We start from the raw sequence: 22,280 nt of genomic DNA on the forward strand, positions 1-22,280 counted from the left end.
GGGCCAATGGTGCCTCAGGTCACAATCGCGAGGTGTGACGGGAGTTGTAGTTTTGGGCCGGCCCGGCACGCCGCGGGGACCTCTGGGAGCAAAGGGGCGGTTACGAGAAGCGCAGCGCGCCTTCCATGGCTGTGGCTCGCGTTCCGCTTTGGGTGGTCTGCATGCTGAGAGTGGCGCTAGCCACGGTCTACTTCCAAGAGGAATTTTTAGACGGAGGTGAAGAGGCGACGCCCGTGGTGGTGGAGTGGGGGGCGTAAGCTGCCCAGCCAAACAGTCCGAGTCAACATTGCTCCGGTTCATTTGCCGCGGGATCGGGGTGGCGAAGCCTCGAAGCCCCGAGCCTCCCCCTCCTAACCCCACCCCCCCACACACACCCTCCATGACTCAAATGAAGTTTCAGCCCTAACCCGTGTTGTTTTCCCCCACAGAACGCTGGAGGAACCGATGGGTGCAGTCCACCAATGACTCTCAATTTGGGCATTTTAGACTCTCGTCGGGGAAATTTTATGGTCATAAAGAGAAAGACAAAGGTTAGTGTAGGAATGGTGAGGAAATCGAGCTAAGTGTCACACAGCCGCCCCCCCCCCCCACCACCACCATAGCAACCTTGCAAGGTAGGTGTGGTGTGGCACACCCCAACACCTCTAAAAAAGCTGTTTCACTGGTGGGGAAACTAAGGAAGGCTTGAATAAGGTCTGGCCTTACTTTTTCTTTCCTTTCTTTACTTGCCCAAGATTGCCCCATTGTATACCAACTAGTCGCATGAGTTTGGAGACCCCAGATCTTTGACCTGCAAAGGGAAGAAAGTTAGGGGATATTTCTCATTTTTGTTTTCACTCTAAGAAGAAAAAAATGAGGATAAAAGGTACGTGTTGTCAGGTGCATAGATCTTAGGGGTACAGAAAGATGAGTGTTTACATCTGTACACCCTGGTCAAGATAGGGAACATTTTCAGAGGTCCCCCTTGCGCCCTCCACCCACCCCCCCCAAGTCAGTACCCTCCTGGTGCCGAGGATGACTTCTGTCTTCTCAATCCTGATGATAAAAGATGAACACACCACAACTCGCTTACCACCTGTTTTTTGCACAACTGGTGAGATAAGAATGATTTTTACATTTTTTAATTGTTGGGGGGAAATCAAAAGGGGAATAGTATTTTGCGTCATAGGAAAATTATATAAAATTCAGTGAAATATATGAAATTTCAGTGTCCATAAGTAAAGTATTTATGGAACACAGCCATGCCCATTCATTTACATAGAGCTATGGCTTTTTTCATGCTGCAAAGGCAGTAAGTTGGGACAGAGACCATATGGCCCACAAAGTCTAAAATATTTGTTCTCTGGCTTTGCAGAAAAGGTTTGCAGACACCTGATTTAGATGAAAACTTTCCCTCTTCATCAGCCTTCCGCTCAACCTCCATCTTGGCTCTGTTACTCCAAGCTGTTGGCAGCTTCCAGTTTTCTACTATATATGCATTGTTTTCTAAGTTACATGTTGACTCCATGAGTTGGTCAATATTCGGCCCATAGGACAAAAGTAGAGTGAAATTAACAGGTGGTTCCATCAAGCTTGTCCAAGGATAGGGGTGTCCACTTAGAGTCATTTGGGTTTTTCCCCCACAGTGTCGTTTCGTCTTCCAGTCTGGGATCCCGAGACTCTGTGTTTCATTCACTCCAGCACACATCTATTGAAAGCACACATGGGCGAGGCACTGGGGATACCAGTTAATTTGGCCCCTTTCATTGTGGTCTCCCAGGACCATCACACCGAAGTGGTGGATGGAAAGATAAATAGAATTTAGTCGGACAGAGATGGGAAGTGGTGAGAGATGATGGGGGTGGCTGAGGAGGGTGGTGAGAGAGAGGGAGGTGGTGAATCTTGGCCTTAGGAATTGCCTGGTTGGTAAGGAAGTGGCGGGGGGGTGGGGATGAGCCTATGAATTCTTTGAGAAAGGGAAGGGTGGGGGTGCAGAGAATGGAAGAGAGAGATGAGTGTGGTAGTGAGCGGTTAGCCATGAGTTCAGGCTTGGACATACTGATAGAAAATGAAAATGCCAAGTGCATTTATGATGGATCTCAGCATTGGCAGGTATGGGGGCAGGAATGTGGAGCAAGGAAGACTAGGTTATAGTAAGACTGCCTCTGTTTTCAAGTTTGTCTTATACTCCAATATAAGGTAAGGATTTGGTACAGAGCCTGTGGCTACTGAAAAAGGGGAGTTTAGTCTTAAAAGTGAACACCTAAACTTATAAGATACAAGATGATTCATGTGACAAAAGGGTGGTATCTTTAAAAAGAGGACAGTTCGGGCCAGCACATCCTGTGCAGTGAAGCACATTTTTACAGGACAGCGCTCTGTCCTCCATCCATGGTGGTGTGTCTTAGGCAACTATTTTAAGATTCAAATTAAAGAAAAGATGTAGGATGCTCTGTTTTTTAATTAAGTTGCTACACAAGCTTTATTGTATATTCCCTACACTTTCTTTGGAAGATGACTCGAAGCAAAATTAACTTTTTATCCATAATTAGGTTGCAAGTTTGTCATTTAAAGCCGAAGTATTTTTGTAACTTAGGACATGACAGTGGTATATTGAGCACAAAAACACCTGAGCGTGGAAAATTCTGTGGCAGCAGAGAGCCTGTTAGTGGAATGCCTGTCATGTGTTATTGTAAAAATGTGTTTTAGGCTCTGGGTTGACATAAGTCGTTATTACTGGGTGTGGGAGAAGGACAGCCATTTAATTCCCTGCGGCACTGAGCACAGTGTCGTACCTAATCCTTCATGAGTGTTTTTTTTTTGTTTGTTTGTTTAAAGGTCTGCAAACCACTCAAAATGGCCGATTCTATGCCATCTCTGCACGATTCAAACCATTTAGCAATAAAGGGAAGACTCTGGTCATTCAGTACACAGTGAAACATGAGCAGAAGATGGACTGTGGAGGGGGCTACATTAAGGTCTTCCCTGCAGACGTGGATCAGAAGAACCTGAATGGAAAATCCCAGTACTATATTATGTTTGGTGAGTTTAGATAGTACAAAACAACCATTTCTGGGGACTTTGAATCCTTCCACTTCATAGAATCCTCTAAGACTTTGCCAAAATAGTAGTATTGAGTATATCTGACCAAAGGTTTTTAGTACTGTTTAAACTAATTAATGTAAAAAGGCAACTGTACCATTCTATTGTACCTTAAAAAAAAAAAAAAAGATTTATTGGGCACCTGGGTGGCTCAGATGGTTAAGCATCTGCCTTCGGCTCAGGTCATGATCCCAGGGTCCTGGGATCGAGTCCCGCATCAGGCTCCCTGCTCGGAAGGGGGCCTGCTTCTTCCTCTCCCTCTGCTGCTCCCCCTGCTTGTGCTCTTTCGCTCTGTCAAATGAATAAATAAATAAAGATTTATTTATTTTAGAGAGAGAGAGAGTGTGTGTGAGTGAATGGGGGAGAGGGGCAAAGAGAGAGAGAGAATCCTGAAGCAGACTCCCCACTGAGTGTGGAGCTGGACGTGGAACTCAATCCCAGGACCCTGAGACCATGACCCGAGCTGAAATCAAGTCAGCCGCTTAACTGACTGAGCCACCCTGGCGCTCCCTATTGTACTTTTGAGAAAGTTATTTATTCAACATTAATGTAGCCCCAAGTACTTGGAATATATCAGGAGTCAGCAGACCTTGGCCAAGGGCCACATCAGCCCACAGCCTATGTTTGTTATGCCCTATGAGCTGAGAATTGGTTTTAACATTTTTAATGATTGAACGAAAAAAAACAGAAGGATAATATTTTTGAGGCATGAAAATGATAGGAAGGCCAAAATGTTTCCTGTCTAGCTCCTGCTGACTCCTGGAACACTTTAAATAATCTCCTGATAACAGGAGTAATTGATTAAAAGTTGTGCGAGAATCGGGATGGGACCACATTGGGCCATAGGAACTAGACATAACTGAAGGGTGTGGATTCAAAAAGCTTTCAGAATGAAGAGGATTCTGGGAAAATGGAGTAGGAAGTGCCAGGAATCCATCTCCCCACCTAGACAACAATCCTAACAACAGAATCTGATGTAACTGTCTTGGAACTCTGAAGTCTATGGAAGGATTGCCTCTTCCAGGGAAAGAATGGGAAGGTTAATTTTGGTTAATTTCGGCTCTTACCGCAGTAGATGTACCCAGCCCCCACTTCAAGCCACAAGGCAGACAGCTATGTATGTGCCCCTGGAGTAGCCCACACACAGCTTGCCACAGAGAGGCTGGTCAAAAAGGACTCTGTCCTCCAAATATCAGGGATCTGAGCTCTGATTGCTCATTGCTGTTTCTTATCGCAGAGGTGCAGACAAAGAGGTGAACAGACTTTTGTGTGTTATTGAAGTTAAACTAGTATAAATTCACATTAGAGTCTTATAACTTTAGGCTGTTAAATGTAATCCCCATGGTAGCCTCAAAGACAATAGCTATAGAATATGCACAAAAGGAAATTGAAAAGGAATTTAAACACTTCCCTGCAAAAAACTAAAAACAAAAGACAGCACTGTAGGAAATGAGGGACAAAAAAGCTGGAGGGCATATAGAGAACAAATAGAGTGACAGAAGTGAGTCCCCTCTTATCAGTAATTACTTTAAATGTAAATGGATTAAACTCTCCAGTCAAAAGATAGAGATTGGCAGAATGGATAAAAACACACGATCCACCTATATGCTATCTACAAAAGACTTACTTGAGATCCAAAGACACAGGTTGAAAGTGAAAGGAAGGGAGAAGATATTACAGGCAAATAGCCCCCAAAAGAGAGCAGGGTGGCTATATTAATATCAAACAAAATAGATTTTAACTAAATAAAAAAGGTTAGGGGCGCCTGGGTGGCTCAGATGGTTAAGCGTCTGCCTTCGGCTCAGGTCATGATCCCAGCGTCCTGGGATCGAGTCCCGCATCGGGCTCCCTGCTCCTTGGGAGCCTGCTTCTCCCTCTGCCTCTCTCTCTCTCTCTCTCTCTCTCTCTCTCTCTCTCTCTGTGTGTGTGTGTCTCTCATGAATAAATAAAAATCTTTTAAAAAAAACCTAAGTATCTTAAATAAAAAAGGTTATAAGAGACAAAGGATATTACATATTAGTAACAAGGTCAATATAGCAAGAAGATGTAACAATTATAAACGTTTACACACCTAATGAACATCAAAATATATGAAACAAACACTGGTAGAATTGAAGGGAGACATGGACAGGGATAACAAAGATTAGAGCAGAGATAAATGAAATCATGAGTAGAAAACAACAGAGAAAATCAATGAAAGCAAAAGTTGGTTCTCCAAAAAGATCAAGAAAATTGACAAAACCTTTAGCTAAATGGACAAAGAAGACTCAAATTACTAAAACCAGAAATGGGATGTTACTACCAATTCTACAGAAAAAAAGAATTATAAAACAATACTAAGAACGGTTATACACCCCCAAATTGGATAACCTTGATGAAATGGACAAATTCCTAGAAACACAAAGCCCACCAAGACTCAGTCGTGAAAAATTGAAAATCTAAAGAGATCTATAAATAGTAAAGAGAGCAGTAAGCCAAACTCTCCAAACAACGAAAAGTCCTGAATCTGCTGAATCTCTCATGAATTCTACGAAACATTTAAAGAACTAATACCAACCCTTTTCAAACTTTACGAAAAGAATTGAAGAGGAGGGAGTGTGTATTTCCCAACTCATTCTATGAAGCCAGCATTATCTTGACACCAAAGCCAGACACTGCAAGAAAAGAAAACTACGGAACAATATCTTTATGGACACTGATGCAAAAATCTCGACAAAAAACTAACAAAAAGAATTCAGCATATTAAAAAGGATTATACACTATGACCAAGTGGCATTTCTTCCTGGTCTGCAAGGATGATTTGAAATACGAAAATCAGGGCGCCTGGGTGGCTCAGTTGGTTAAGCGACTGCCTTCAGTTCAGGTCATGATCCTGGAGTCCCAGGATCGAGTCCCACATCGGGCTCCCCGCTCAGCGGGGAGTCTGCTTCTCCCTCTGACCTTCCCCCCTCTCGTGCTCTCTATCTCATTCTCTCAAATAAATAAATAAAATCTTAAAAAAAAAGAATCTGAAATACGAAAATCAGTCAATATTATATGATACATCAACAGAATGAAAGAAAAACACGTGATCATCACAAATTCTATCATTTCAAGATAAAAACAGTTGACAAACCAGGAATAGCAGGAAACTACTTCAACATAAAAGCTGTCTATGAAAAACCCACAGCAAACATGATGGTGAAAGACAAAACTTTTCCTGTAAGATCAGAAACAAGGCAAGGATGCCCACTCTCACCACTTCTATTCAACATAGTACTAGAGGTCCTAGCCAGAGCAATTAGGCAAGCAAAATAAATGCAAGTCATCCAAAGATCATTTTCTGTCTTCCTTTGCAGATGATATGATCGTATACATAGAAGTTCATAGAGATTGCACACACACCCACAAACTATTAGAACTAATGAATGAATTCAGCAAAGTAGCAGGATACAAAGTCAACACACACACACACACAAAAACAGTTGCATCCCTGTATATGAACAATGAACAATCTGAAAGTGAAATTACAAATACAATTCCATTTATAATAGCATCCAAGAGAGTAAAATACTTGGGAATTGAGCAAGGGGGTGAAAGACGTGTACAGTGATAACAACAAAGTATTGCTGAAGGAAATTAAGACATAACTGAATGAAAACATATCCCATGTTCATGGATTGGAAGACTCAATAGTGTTAGAGTGTTAACACTAGAAAAAGCAACCTACAGATTCTAAAGCAATATACAGATTCAATCTAATTTCTATTAAAATTTCAATGATTTTTTTTTTGCAGAAATGAAAATACCCATTCTAAAATTCATATGGACTCTCAAGGGACCCTGAATAGCCAAAACAGTCTCAAAAAAGAAGACCAAGGGGTGCCTCGGTGGCTCAGTTGGTTGGGCACCCAACTCTTGATTTCAGCTCAGGTCATGATCTCAGGGTCCTAGGATGGAGCCCCGTTTTGGGCTCAGCACTCAGCAGGGAGTCTGTTTGGGGATTCTCTCACTCCCTCTTCCTCTGTCCCTTCCCCCACTTGCATGCTCTCTCTCTCTCCCTCAAATGAATGAATAAATCTTTTTTTTTTTTTTAAGATTTCATTCATTTATTTGACAGAGAGACAGTGAAAGAGGGAACACAAATGGGGAGTTTTAAAAAAAGTGAAAAGGGGCGCCTGGGTGGCTCAGTCGTGAAGCGTCTGCCTTCGGCTCAGGTCATGATCCCAGGGTCCTGGGATCGAGCCCCGCATCTGGCTCCCTGCTCCGCGGGAAGCCTGCTTCTCCCTCTCCTACTCCCCCTGCTTGTGTTCCCTCTCTCGCTGTGTCTCTCTCTGTCAAATAAATAAAGTCTTTAAAAAAATAAAATAAAATAAGTGAAAAAAGTCAGTGGAAAGGTAGTTTTAAAATATCCACCGGTAATTCAAATTTGAGGAATGGTTTTTTTAAATTCTTTTCTCTTGGGCGCCTGGGTGACTCCGTCGTTAAGCGTCTGCCTTCTGCTCAGGTCATGATCCCAGGGTCCTGGGATCGAGCCCCACATTGGGCTCCCTGCTCGGCGGGAAGCCTGCTTTTCCTTCTCCCACTCCCCCTGCTTGTGTTCCTGCTCTCGCTGTCTCTCTCTCTCTGTCAAATAAATAAAATCTTTAAAAAAAAATTCTTTTCTCTTGTGATGTGGATGTCTTTTTTTTTAAAGATTTTATTTATTTATTTGAGAGAGAGAATGAGAGAGAGCATGAGAGAGGGGAGGGTCAGAGGGAGAAGCAGACTCCCCGCTGAGCAGGGAGCCCGATGCGGGACTCGATCCCGGGACTCCAGGATCATGACCTGAGCTGAAGGCAGTCGCTTAACCAACTGAGCCACCCAGGTGCCCCGTGATATGGATGTCTTGCAGAAGTTTTCTCTGTCATGGTTTTTCTTTCTTTTTTTTTTTTTTTAAGATTTTATTTATTTATTTGACAGAAAGAGAGCACAAGCACAAGAGCCACCCAGGCGCCCTCTGTCATAGTATTTATATGCTTATCTCTGAATTTATCATGATCAGCATCAGGCTTCGGACACCTGTTATGCCATTCTCATGTTTGTATACACCGCTGGTCATAGTGTTACACAGAAGTAGAGAGAATAGGGGCGCCTGGGTGGCTCAGTCAGTTAAGCATCTGCCCTGGGCTCAGGTCATAATCCCAGGGCCCTGGGATCAAGTCCTGCATTGGGCTCCCTGCTCAGCGGGGAGCCTGCTTCTCCCTCTCCCTCTGCCCCTCCGCCTGCTTGTGTACTCTCTCTCTCCAACAAATATATAAAATCTTAAAAAAAAAAAAAGTAGAGAGAATAGATATTAGATTATTTATTGGATTTGAATGTAATCCTGCCTTGTCTCAGAGGGTAAGGTGACTTCTCCAAGGCCACCGCATTACACAGATGCAAAGTTTCCACCAACTGCACAGTCCCCAACCCCTCCCCACTCCCTCTACTTTGCCATGCCTCCCATTTCCTCTTGAATTTAAAATCTGGAATGGAGAAAGTCTTTATTTTGATTAAAAAGGAAATTAAAATGGCTTGGTTTGGGTTATTATTCTCTTAAAATGGGATGGCAGAGATATCTGGCAAAAAAACATATTACCTGTTGAATCAGAGACGATTTCTTTTTCTTTTTTTTTTTTTAATTTTATTTATTTATTTGAGAGAGAGAGCATGAGAGAGAGAGAGAGAGCACATGAGAGGGGGTAGGATCAGAGGGAGAAGCAGACTCCCTGCTGAGCAGGGAGCCCGATGTGGGACTCGATCCTGGGACTCCAGGATCATGACCTGAGCCGAAGGCAGTCGCCTAACCAACTGAGCCACCCAGGCACCCCGAATCAGAGATGATTTCACAAATCTTTCATGTAGTTAGGTTTGGTAAACAAAATCACCATAAATCCTAGCCAGAATCCCCATCTTTTAAATATATATAGCATGTCTGCTACATCTAAATTGTGTAGCAGCATACTTTGGAGGAAAAAAGAAACCCAAGTAAATTATCTGCATTATTTTTGCTTTTAATTCAGTTACATTTTACTTAAACCCACTGTGTCACTGTTAGAACACTTCCCTGTGATGCCTCAGCTCTAGCCTTTGGTATGAGAGCAGCTTGCTAAGGCTTGTGATGTTGAAGGGGAGGAGAGAGATAAGGCCATTGCCACGGGCCTTTCAAATGCAGTCTTAGATTATGTTTAAAAACCCAGGAAACCGGTAACACAGCTTCCATTTTGCAAATAAAAAAACTGAGGCAGGAGTCTGGGTGGCTCAGTCAGTTAGGCATCTGCCTTTGACTCAGGTCATGATCTCAGGATCCTGGGATTGAGCCCCGCTTCGCTTCGGGCTCCCTGCTCAGCGGGGAGTCTGCTTCTCCCTCTCTCTGCTCATGCTCGCTCTCTCTGTCTCTATCAAATAAATAAATGAAATCTTAAAAAAAAACAAAACAAAAAACTGAGGCTCGGGGAGAGGGGGCTGCGTGGCTCAGTCGGTTAAGCAGTTAAGCGTCTGCCTTGGGCTCAGGGCATGGTCTTGGGGTCCTGGGATGGAGCCCTGTGTCAGGCTCCCTGCTCAGTGGGGAGTCTGCTGCTTCCTCTCCCTCTGACCCTCCCCCTGTTTGTTCTCTCTCTCTCTGCACTCAATCTCTCAAACAAATAATCTCAAAAGAAAAACCAAAACAAAACCTTAAGGCTCGCAAAGATTAAACTTCCTAGCCCAAAGGCAGGTCAGCCTGTTTTGAGCCCTTCTGTCTACCCCATTTCCTCATAAAAATACATTATGTGCATAAATATTTTATGATCACTGTTAATGGAAAATGTCCAGATTTTCCGGTCATGTCTGGGCATGTTCTGAAGATTAATTTAATATTTAAAACATGTAGGTGCTTAGAAATAGGGAAATTCTGACCAGTTTTGAAGGAAAAATTTCATGTTTTAATCCCCAGGTAGTAGGCTTTCATACAAATAGTTCACATACCATACCTTTTGTTTTAAAAATTGAACTGGAATGTTTTCCAGTGATAAGAAAAAAAGGAAATTACACAAACAAGCGTACTCTGAGAACTCGGGGAGGTAGACATGGTGTTTTCTGTTGGTCCCTCAGGATGCCACTTCAAGTTCAATGTCACATCCACTCTGGCAAATTGATACTGTCCTTTAAGTAATTATGTGCAGCCTGGATCTCTCTTTTAATTCTGAAGGTTCATCACTGCAAGTTCTAGAAAAAAAAAAAAAATCGGAGTCATCTGCTTGTGTTTACACAGCCTCACAGAATCCCCAGGGGTTGGTGCAGCCCCGGGTCAGTGGATGTGGTGAAATTTTATTTGAGACAGAAAGACACCTGGATGCTCTAGTACATTCCTAAGGCTTAAGGTCAAGAAAGCAGCAGCGGGGTAATTCCAAATATCCTCGGAAGTTTTGACAAGTTTTCCAGATTCCTCCTGCAAACCTTGTTTAGTATATTCAGAAACCCTTAATCTGAATATGTGTGTGTGTGTTGGGACATGATAATAACAAATACTGAGCTTTGCTGTATTAAATATGTCTCAGCATAGTGAATAAGACCTAGAATCCCAGGGCACAGGGCATCTCGGAGCTTCAGAGAGAGCCTAAGCCTCAGGCAGCACGTCAGGGACACTTCCTAGACTGTTAAATCTACTTTCTTACTCAAGTGTTGCCTTAGGCTTGAGTAGCTGCAGTGACCAGAGAAGTAACCTGAAGGCTGTCGCTGTCCATTTCAGTATCCACACCAAAGTCTGGTTATTCCTGCACATGTAAGCTTCCGGTCCTCGTATGTTATTTCAGAGGAATGGCTGGGGGTTTCCTGTGGTGACGCATTAGAGAAGGAAATTGAGAACAGCTCTTTTTTTTTTTTTTTTGTAGGACCCGATATTTGTGGATTTGATATCAAGAAAGTTCATGTTATTTTACATTTCAAGAATCAGTATCACTCAAACAAGAAATCAATCAGGTGTAAGGTAAATGCTTTTGTATTCAAATCTGCAATTGTGTTAACTCTTCCTGATAACCTAAATTTAGAGAAAATAGTTTTGATCTTAAAATATTTAATTGAGCCGGAGATGGATCTTAGCAAGACACTCCCTGCCCCTGGTTTCCGGTTTAGCAGGCTCATTAGAGATACTTACATACCCCGTTGGCTTGTTTGCTGAGGTTTGTACCCATCAGGAAGGTAGACTCACTTTTTACTGTGAGCTGCACTATAATTTGCCTTGTAGGGTTCTAACGGTATAGTCACATTTCAGCTGTAGTCCTCCTCACTAAGGAATGGGGGGAAAAAAAAACCATCCTGGAGAAATTAATCTTCAAAACACCAAAACATTTAGAAATGGGAATGTTTCTGAAATGAAAGCGTACTTTATTACCTTCTACCCACGGATCCTGTGACAATAACACTTTCTGCCTTGGGTCTCACCTTATAACTCCACGGCCCAGCCCGGGGCTTCTCCAAAGATAACAGCTTGCATCAAGTCCCTGGCCCTGGGCCCATGGAAGGGAGGTGCACTCCCCGAAGCACCCCCTCCATTTGAATGTAGTGGCCAGGAAGCAGGGACCTGTCCCCTGGGGCACCCCCAGTGCCCAGAGCTCCAACATGGGAGGCCTCCACAAATCTGGGCGAATGTGGGCAGGAGGCTGGAGTGCATTTTGAGAGCACATTGATAGCATGGAGGGGAAGGGTCCTGACCCAAGCTGGGGGGTGTTCAGTCACCCCACAAAGCTCCAGTGAGTCTCCATCAACAACGTGGTTCCCACCCACTGACTTGGTGACTGCAAAGGATCATCTGGTCCCCTCTACACGGAGAGGCCTGACATCCCTCCTGGGGGGGCGGGGTAAGGGAGAACTCGAAATCCAAGCCTTAGTGCACAGGTTTTATACCTGATTCCCAAGAAATTGTTCACTTGGGCATCAGGTGTGGAGGAGAGAGGAGGGGTGATACTAACGGAGGCTGTGAAGTCCGACCAGGACCATGCTGGGCAGGTGAGATAAAGCATGATCCACTCAGGTCAGCAAGCCTGGGGGGGCGGGGGCGGGTTGAGTGGCACCTTCAGGCTGATGACGCTCTCAGACGTGCGCTATTTCTGCAACCTGCTAGAAAAATAAAATGCTTCTGTTGAAGGAGCACTGACTCACAGCAGGTAGTCGGGCATTCCAGCCTTCCCAGTGAGGAGAAGCTGTCTCCAGGGGGTCTGATCCATTCGGTGATGCTGTGAAGGAACAGCTGGGCACCTCCCCTACAGGCAGTGGTCAGCCCTTGGGGGTCTGCAGGGAGGGGGTCGGATCTGCATGTTAGAAAAATACCCCGGATGCTCTGGGGAGGAGGGGTGGAGGGACAGGTGATCAGTAGGCAGGGAGAAGGGTGAGATTGTTAGGCCAAGGCTTCAGTGGAATGCAGAACAGGGGACCGTTTTGACAGATAATTCAGGGGTGGGACCCAGAGGACTTCACAATGTTTGGAAAGTGAGTACTGGGGATGTGGACCGTGACTCTCAGCAGCACTGCTATTAATCAGCAGCAAAAGCAAAGGCCAGTAAGGAGGCCAGGGAACACTCGGGAACTGTTTGGAACTGTTGGTTGTGAAATCCTGGCAGACATCCAGATAGAGGTGTCCAGAAAGTTGTTGGAAACTGTGGTCTGAAGCTCAGGCCAATGATTGGGATTAAAGATCCCGGTTTGGATCCATTGCATATGTGTGGGAGTGGATGTTATCCCTCAGGAGGCTCTGCACTTGTGGTTAAATCCGGGAAGGTACCAACAAGCTGGCCAGTGAGCCCAAAGTCGAAATTAGGAAAGGTGAGTGGAGACAAAGATGGGCAGAGAGCAGGGAGACAGCATTGGGAGAAGTGTGTACTCAGCTGTCCCAGCAAACTACGGAGGTTGAGAGGGACACAGAGCCATCGGCCATGGACAGCAGCGACCTGTCCCTCAGGGCAGAGCAGAGGGGTACTGAAGAAGCTTTTACCTTTGGCTCTTAGCAGAGGGAGGATCCTCCTGACAGAGCCTTTAAGATACTGGGGCAGGGGTTCCCAAACCTGAGTACCGAGCATCAGCATCTCTGGAAGGTCCACCCACGTGCAGGTACAGCAGGTCAGGCTGACCTGGGAACTGACATTTCCCAGACATTTCCCCAACGACACTGATCCTGCCCAGCCCCACTTTGAGAACTGAACGCTGCTGGAGCCTGGTGCGTGAGTCTCCCCTGCTGCCGGCAGGCAGGCAGGCACATCCTGGGCACCCCCAACCTCCCCAGCACCCACTGTCCACCTTCCATCTCTTACTTATTGAATGCTTGCTGAGTGCTTCCCTTGTGTCCGGCCTGGGCCCTTACCTATGACCAAGAGAGACACCAGGCCTGCCCTCGCTGAGCTTAAATCGTTGGACAGCTCAGAACATTAGAAAGTTCTCCCCTGTGTTGAAAAATAGACTGGGCTTCATTTGCTATCTTTCAGAGTACAGAACAGGAAGTTGTTTTCCACATAACTTTTCATTAATCAAACAGAGCAGTGGTCCCTTGGTTTACACCCACCACCCTGTCATTAGCACCTGTGGGGGTCTAGGTGGGAGCCGCTGTCTACAGAAAAGGAAGTCAGCCACTCACGTCTGCTTGGTAGTGAGGAAGGTCTGTACAAAGGGGAGACTTCTTCTTTAGGACACATTTTTTTTTAGTCAAGTCAACGCCTGTCCCTAGAACCTCTCTCCTTGGTATCTATAACAAGGCTTTGAAGACTTTTTTTTTTTTAAAGATTTATTTATTTGAGAGAGCGAGAATGAGAGAGAGAGAGTACATGAGAGGGGGGAGGGTGACAGGGAGAAGCAGGCTCCCTGCCGAGCAGGGAGCCCGATGCGGGATTCGATCCCGGGACTCCGGGATCATGGCCTGAGCCGAAGGCAGTCGCTTAACCGACTGAGCCACCCAGGCGCCCAAGGCTTTGAAGACTTAAACCATGTCTATAGACCTGTCCTGAAACGTCAGGGGTCTCATCATTATTCTTTCTCCCCTTAAAACGTGCAGGTTGATGGCTTTACACACCTCTATGCTCTGATTTTAAGACCAGACCTCACTTACGAAGTGAAGATTGATGGTCAGTCAATTGAATCTGGCGACATCGAGTATGACTGGAACTTAACGTCACTTAAGAAGATGGAGAAGTCCTCCGCAGAGTCCAAGGATTGGGACCAGGCTGAAGGTGACAAATCCCAGGTGTGGATTTTTCCCAAACAAGTCTGGAGAGGGTGTCAGTGAAGTTTATAAGTACCCGGGTCCTGTGGGATTGCTGCGCGGCTGGTCATCATGATGTCAACATTATCGCAAAGTGTCCTTCCCGGGGGCTCCTGGGTGGCTCAATCCGTTGAGTGTCCGATGCTTGATTTCAGCTCAGGCCATGATCTCAGGATTTTGAGACTGAGCCCCGCGTTGGGCTCCACACTGGGCATGGAGCCTGCTTAAGAGTCTCTCTCCCTCTGCTCCTTTCCTCTGGCCCCCAGCATGTGCTCTCTCTCTCTCTCTCTCTCTCTCTCTCTCTCCCCGTTAAGATAAATAAATAAATAATTTAAAAATCGATCTTTCTGGGGAAAAAAAAAAAAAAGAAAGTGTCCCCCCCCCCGGAGCATTTGCTGCCGAAACCAGCCACACAGCTTCACCCAGGTATTGTGAAAGAGTTTTATATTTGATACGAAAGAAAGTTAGGTTTTGGTTTTTTTAACCAATGTTTTTTCTAAAAAAAGGATAATGCATCAACAACCTTTATAAAAATGATTTTTTTGTTATTCTGAATTTGAACATAAAGTACTTTTTGAGCTTCACACTTGTGACTGACAAGCAAGAATCCGGTATCATAACGGCTATGCATTAGGTTCCTAGGGCTGACGTAACATGGTACCACAAGGTGGATGGCTTAAGATGACAGAAATGTATTCTCACACGGTTCTTGAAGGCAGAAGGCAGAAATCCAGGTGTCGGCAGAATCACACTGCCTCTGAAGGATCCAGGGGACAATCCTTTCCTTGTTTCTTCCAGCTTCTGTTGCCTCCTGAGTCCCTTGGCTGGTGGACATCAATCTCTGTGTCCGCCTCCACATGGCCTTCTCATGTCTCTTCTCTCTCTTTTAAAGATGTTTTCCCTTGGATTTAGGGCCCACCTGGATAATCCAGAATGATCTGCCTCAAGATCCTTACCGGGATTACATCTGCAGAGATCCTTTTCTCAATATAAGCTCGAATTCCCAGATTCTGAGATTTAGGATGTGGATCAACTGTTTCACTCAACCCACCATGAGCTACCTTCTGTCTTGTTTTGTTTTCAGTTTATGTTTACTGTTGCCACATTTTGTTTTGAACATCAAACACCACACCAAACCCATGAGCCATGTACCTTAAGACAGTTGTCTTTGCCATAATAACTAAAAGTACTGGACTGTGTGTGTGTGTGTGTGTGTGTGTGTGTGTTTAAAGATTTATTTATTTATTTATTTGAGAGAAAGAGAACATGAGTGGGAGGGGCAGAGGGAGAAAGAGAGAGAATCTGAGGCAGACTCCCTGCTGTACACAGAGCCTGACGCAGGGTTCCATCACGACCCTGAGATCATGACCCTGAGGCGAAACCAAGAGTCGGTCGCTTAACCGACTGCACCAACCCAGGCGCCCCTGAACTGTGTTTACAATTAATTTCTGGCAACTTAAAACTGACCCGTGGCACTGCTGTCTGACCATCAACTACATCATCATAGACAATGTAATCAGTAAAGCAAAAGAACAAAGTCTGATCAACCTTCCAGAAGCTGGCCTCCAAACTGGCTGTGTTTTGTCCATATGTTTGGTTCAGTGTGAGTTCCTCAGCAGATGAGTTCATGATGGCATTATGATTTCATTGCTTGCGATCATAAGGAGCTAGCCGCTTGGATTGAATTGTAACCATTTCCTGGTCCCAGCACAAGAGCAGCTCAGGCTCATCGTTGCCAGTTGGGGTGGAGGCAAAAAGCAGTAGGAGAGGTGACCAAATCCTGTGTGTCAATCATTGAGAAGTGTTGCATATCCTGGAAAAGCCACAGTCTAAATGCAAAATGTTGCTATTTTTCAGTCATTCTAAAAGAGAGAAAGCATCGTTGTATACAACTTTTATGCGTTTAAGTGTTTATCTAAATATTAATCCATAGCACCTATTCCTCATCCGTTTATTCAACAAATATTTGTTCAACACCTACTAAGCCACATATATATGTAGAGATGTGTATGTGTGTATATACATGAGTACAAGTATACATGTTTGATATGTGTGTACGTATGTGATAGGTGTGTATTACATATGTATGTGTACGCATGTGTATTTGTATGTATTATACACGTGTGTGTGCGTGTAGATATACGTGCGTGTCTATATGTGTATAGTGTGACTGTTCATATGTATATATATAGAAGGTCTATATAATGTAACTGCTTTCCTCCTGCTACCCAGCAGTCCCCAGGTAAGTCCTGGAACATTTCTTGGTTGTCTAGCCTCTCTCTGGAACATTCCATCTATGGCTGCTGTGTAGAAGGACAGACCACCTAACTAGCAGTGACTGTGTGGCCCCTCGCCGCCATTGTCACTTTTGTCTCGTCACTTTTTTTAAAGATTGATTTATTTATTTGAGAGAGAGCGAGCGAGCATGCCCACGAGTTGGGGGAGGGGGGCAGAGGGAGAGGGAGATAGAGAAGCAGTCTCCTCTCTGAGTACAGAGCCCAACTCAGGGCTCGATCCGAGGACTGTGAGATCATGACCAGAGCTGAAACCAAGAGTTAGCCACTTAACCGATTGAGCCACACAGGTTCCCCTTGTCCCCTCATTTAACTTTAGCCACTCTTTTGAGTTTTGCACACTGTTGTTCCTCTTGCCAGCTTGGGAAGGGTGGTGCGATCATGCCGAGGCTTAGGGAGAAAATCCCAGCAGTGTGTGGCCCTCAAACCCTCGGTGGGACTGGGAACCCCGAGCACTTGGCCTTTGACCACCAAATAGATGGGGGAATTTCAACCAGGGCCACAGGCCTGCTCCTGCCTCTTGGTAGCTAAGAATTTCTTTTCTCAAATCTGGGAATCAATTTTTTTTTTTCCTACACACATTTTAGGACTGGGAGAAGCATTTTCTGGATGCCAGTGCCAGCAAGCCAAGCGACTGGAACAGTGAGCTGGAGGGGGACTGGCAGGGGCCGATGCTGCAGAAGCCTCCGTACCAGGTGCGTGACATCTTCTCCTTGCGATGCCCCCTCCCCACCCCGGCCTGCATCCTTCGGGGCCACCACGTAGAGTTTGTTGTTGCAGGACGGCCTAAAACCAGAGGGTATAGACAAAGACGTTTGGCTCCACCAGAAGATGAAAAACAACTATTTGACAGAATACGACCTCTCTGAATTTGAGAACATTGGTGCCATTGGACTGGAGCTTTGGCAGGTCATGTGGTTTTTAATTTGCTGTAGTTTGAGAACTCTGAGCTTCAGCCTAAACTCCTTCATTCACATAGCTGGTACTCCTTAGCTCCTACTATGTGCCTGGCCCCTGGCCCCGGACCCAAGACACACAGCCGTGGACAAAACAGACATCCTCTCTGCCCTCTGGGCACTTCCTGTCTGCCTCCATGCCCCCTGGGAACCTGTCACTCCTCTGCTTAGGTGTTGCTGCCGCTGCTGACCATGGCCTACTTTGCACAGTAAGGTTCTCGGGCAGCGGTTGGCAACCATCGTGGAATGCTCGAGTCACTTGGGTACTCTTCCAAGTCTCCCTGCCCAGGTAGCACCGGGGACCAGTTAAATCAGCATCCCCAGGGGTGAGGCCAGACATCGGGAGTTTCTAAAATATTGTTGGTGATCCCCGTATGCAGCTTAGTTTGAGCACCAATGCCTTGGGGGGAGCGGATGTTTTAGAAATGGGTTTAAGCACGTGCTCCTGTCGAGAGCCGATCACTGTGACGGCACTGAGCCAAATACAACTGTTTCTGGGCAGAAAGCTGCCATATTCCTCACATCAGTAAGAAAGGCCTCATTTTCCTCCACAGGTGAGATCAGGAACCATCTTTGATAACTTCCTGATCACAGACGATGAAGAGTATGCCGAGAATTTTGGCAAGGCTACTTGGGGGGAAACAAAGGTACGGTGCACACAATGAGCTACTCGTTTGTTATTCATTTATTTCTGTACTTGAATCTAACACATAGGAAAGGGCTTGATGAGTTTTCAGTAGTGAGCATCCCGCCCAGATCAAGATACAGAATGTTAGCGGGGTTCTGGGAACCTCCTCCTGCCCCTTCCCAGCTGCCACCCGCCCCCAAAGGAACCACCACCATACATCCATTTGACCTCCTTTTGAAATTTGTATAAGTGGAGCCATCCAATATTTACTCATTCAGGCAGTGCTATGAGGTTCGTATTATCAAATACGGCAGCAGCTCGTTTTTAGTGTGTGACTATTCCAGAAGGTAGGTATCCACTCTCTGTTGATGCAGCTTTGGATTGCTTCCAGCTTGGGGCCTTGTGAATAAGGCCGCTAGCATCATTCCTGTACCCAGGAGAGGACAGTTTGGATCGCAAGGTCTTACACACCCAAACAGTTTTCAAGGTGTCATCCTACTTTCTGTTCCCTTGGGCAGTAGATGAGAGTCGCAGTTTCGCCGCATCTTTGGCTATGCTGGGTATTAGTGTCAGTTGCCTACAAGTCACATTTCCTGAAGTATAATTGACATACTGTAAGACTTACCCTTTTTTGGTGTAGAGGCCTGTGAGTTTTGATAAATGAATACAGTTGTGAAACCACCAACAGAAATCCAGATGCAGAAGAGTGTCACCACCCCCAAAAGTCTCCTGGGGCTCTTTGTAGCCAAACCTTCTCCCACTCCGGACCCCCACTGATCCGGTATCTGCCACTACTGTCTTGTCTTTTCCAGAGTGTCCTATAGATGGATTCATCTAGTGTGCAGTCTTTTTTTTTTTTTTAAGATCTTATTTATTTATTTGTCAGAGAGAGAGAAAGAGAGAGAGCGCACAAGCAGGGGGAGTGGCAGGCAGAGGGAGAAACAGGCTCCCCGCTGAGCAAGGAGCCTGATGTAGGACTCGATCCCAGGACTCTGGGATCATGACCCCAACTGAAGGCAGACACTTAACTGACTGAGCCACCCAGACATCCCTAGTGTGCCATCTTTTGGAGCCTGCTTCTCAAGCATAAGGTGTCTGAGATCCATCCATGTTGTTGGGGTATCAGTCACTAGTTGGTTTCTTCGTACTGCTGAGTAGTTTTATTTGTTCACCAGCTGACAGACAATTGGGTTGTTTCCAGTTTTTGACATAAGAACAAAGCTCTTATAAATATCTGCTCACAGTTTTTGTGTGTGGATGTATGCTTTTAGTTCTCTAGGATAAATAGCCAAGAATAGCTGAGTCCTACAATAGAAGTTTAACCCCATAAGAAACTGCCGGGCTGTCCCCAGAGGGGCTGCGGTGTCTCCCATCCTCACCAGTGCAGGGATTGTGGGTTTCTCTAGGTGTGTAGTGGTATCTCCGGTTTTAGTTTTGTTGCCCCGATGACAAATGAAGGCTGGCACTGTTTTAGGGCTTTTGTGGCCATTTGGACATCCTGTTTTATGAAATGCCTGTGTTTTATTGTTTTAATTGAGGTGTAGTTGGCATACAGTATTATATTAGTTTCGGGTATACAACATAGTGATTCAACATGTATATACATTATGAAGTGCTCCCACGATAAATCTAGCTACCATCTGTCACCTATGAAGTTATTACAATATTATTTACTATATTCTCTATGCTGCCCACGACATCCCTATGACTTATTTATTTTATAACTGGAAGCTTGTGCCTTTTGACCCCCTTCACCCATTTCACCCACCCCCTCCACCCTGCCTCTGGCAACCATCATCAATGTGTTCTCTGTTTCTATGAATTCATTTTTTTAAAAAAGATTCCATATAAAGTAAGATCATATGGTATTTGTTTTTCTTTGTCTTACTTACGTCACTGAGCATAATGCTCTCAAGGTCCATCCGTGTTGTTGCAGATGGCAAGATTTCATTCTTTTTTTGTGGCTGAGTAATATTCCACTGTGTGTGTGTGTGTGTGTGTGTGTGTGTGTGTGTGTGTTTAGACACACACACATACATATATATCACATTGTCTTTATTCATCTGTTGATGGACAATTGGGTCGCTCTCATGTCTTGGCTATTATAAATAATGCTGCAATAAACGGGGGGGGGGGCGCGATGCCTTTTTGAGAGAGCGTTTTCATGTTCTTCAGATAAATAGCCAGAAATGGAATTACTGGATTATATGGTATTGCTATTTTTTAATTTTGGAGGAGGTGTCATACAGTTTTCTGTAGTGATTACATTCCCGCCAGCAGTGTACGAAGGATCTCTCTTCTCTCTTCTCTACATCCTTGGCCAGTGCTTGTTACGTTGTGTTTTTTTGATACTAACCATTCCAACAGGTGTGAAGTGATAGCTCATTATGGTTTTAATTTGCATTTCCCTGATGAGGAGGGATGTTGAGCATCTTTGCCTGTTGGTCTTCTGTACGTCTTCTTTGGAAAACATCTATTCAGATCCTCTGCCCATTTTAAAATCAGATTTTTTTTGCCTTTAAGTTATAGAAGTTCTTTATATATTTTGGATATTAATCCCTCATCAGATATGACTTGCAAATATTTTCTCGCATTCAGTAGGTTACCTTTTTATTTTGTTGATGGTGAACCATTTCTTTTGGAATCTGATTTCTGCCACAAAGCCTTACTCTTTTTCAGTAATGACTACGGAAACCTTCTTGATGTGTCTGCACTCCTAGCCCTTCTGTTGATCCCATGTACCTGGATTTTCTCACTTAGGCTCAGAAGTCTCCTTTCACTGCCTGTTCACTTCTACCCTGCTTGAAGGACAGGGGCCCAGGTACTCTGGGAATAGAAAGAAGTGAAGGGGGGGTTTGTATTTATTTCCTGTGGCCATTGTAACAAATTACCACAAACTGGCTGGTTTAAAACACAAATTTATCATCTCACTGTTCTGGAGGCCAGAAGTCCAAAATCAGTATCATTGAGCTGAAATCAAGGCCTCAGCAAGGCCACGCTCCCTCCAAATGCTCTAGGGGAGCATCCTTCCTTTGCCTCTTGCAGCCTCTGGTGGCTCCTAGTGTTCCTTGGTTTGTGGCCATGTGGCTCTAATTTCTGCCTCTGTCTGCACGTGGTCTTCTCCTCTTGTGTCTGTGTGTATGTCAAATCTCTCTCTGCCCGTCTCCTATGAGGACACTCGTGATGGAATTTAGGGCCCAGGATAATCTTCCCATCTCAACATGCTTAACTTAATCATATTTGCAAAGACCCCTTTCCCAGAGAAGGTCACATTTACATGTTCCAGGGATTAGGGCCTGGCGTCCTTGGGGGCTCTTCCAAGCCACCCCCAGGCAGTGTGGAGGCTTGCAAGAAGGCAGGAGCAGATTGAAGGTGGACACTCCGTCCACTCCCTGGAAACATAACCCCCAGCGGCTAAAGGCTCATGTCTCTGTTTCTTTCTCCAAGGGCCCAGAAAGGGAGATGGATGCCATACAGGCCAAGGAGGAAATGAAGAAAGCCCGTGAGGAAGATGAGCAGGAGCAGCTGGTGGGCAGGTTTGGTGGGCAAGAAAACACTTTCCAGAGATTTCACAGGAGGGATGAACTTTAGTCATTCCCACCCCAGATAAAGATGACTGGTAAAATCTTGTTTCTACTTTAATCTACATGTAAAAAGTGCAAATGTCAACATATGTGGTAATTTGCCCAATTTTCTTTGAAAATGTTCCTATGCTTCTCAGTGGGGTTGGTCTGGTGTTCCCTGAGACCCACCCTGGGCACCGAGATGTTTTCTCTCGACACACCTGAGTGCTAGAAGCCAGAGGCCAGTGGGGGTCTGGCCAAAAATATGATGCTCTTTTCTTAGCCCCCAAAATGTTTTATAAATAAAAGTTGGTAAAACTTACTATGAAAAAGGAGAAATGATGCCTTATTTCTTCAGGCTGCAAGTTACTAACAGCATATGCTAACCTTTTCCAATATGAAACCTTTACACAACATCAATCGTGTAGAAAGTTTTGGCAGGTTTCACTGGCATACTGGTTATTTTGGAGAACCCAGGTCTGTGTGCACAGACTTTTGTCATGCCATAAGAAGCCACTGCTTCTTTTCCCTCAC

General features: G+C 45.0%; 1 protein-coding gene across 1 annotated transcript; it reads left to right on the forward strand.

Annotated features, from left to right (window-relative positions):
* The first annotated feature begins 108 nt into the window (after positions 1 to 108).
* CALR3 (calreticulin 3) lies at positions 109 to 21,837 on the forward strand. Its single transcript, XM_028087219.2, has 9 exons — positions 109 to 216; positions 429 to 530; positions 2,818 to 3,021; positions 10,953 to 11,047; positions 14,099 to 14,287; positions 17,187 to 17,294; positions 17,380 to 17,508; positions 18,110 to 18,202; positions 21,631 to 21,837. Exons 1-9 carry the CDS (start codon positions 126 to 128, stop codon positions 21,772 to 21,774), a joined length of 1,155 nt encoding a protein of 384 aa, XP_027943020.1. The 5' UTR covers positions 109 to 125; the 3' UTR covers positions 21,775 to 21,837.
* Positions 21,838 to 22,280: the final 443 nt, after the last annotated feature.

The sequence above is a fragment of the Eumetopias jubatus genome, unplaced genomic scaffold (genome assembly GCF_037043125.1).
Source record: "Eumetopias jubatus isolate StellerSeaLion01/CBP00866 unplaced genomic scaffold, mEumJub1_p1.0 scaffold_1, whole genome shotgun sequence".
Classification (NCBI taxonomy): domain Eukaryota; kingdom Metazoa; phylum Chordata; class Mammalia; order Carnivora; family Otariidae; genus Eumetopias; species Eumetopias jubatus.

Coding starts and splice junctions, on each gene's coding strand:
- CALR3 (XM_028087219.2), top strand. CDS start 126: ATGGCTGTGGCTCGCGTTCCGCTTTGGGTGGTCTGCATGCTGAGAGTG. Junction 217..428: donor AGAGGAATTTTTAGACGGAG/GTGAAGAGGCGA, acceptor TTTCCCCCACAG/AACGCTGGAGGAACCGATGG. Junction 17,295..17,379: donor TGCAGAAGCCTCCGTACCAG/GTGCGTGACATC, acceptor TTGTTGTTGCAG/GACGGCCTAAAACCAGAGGG.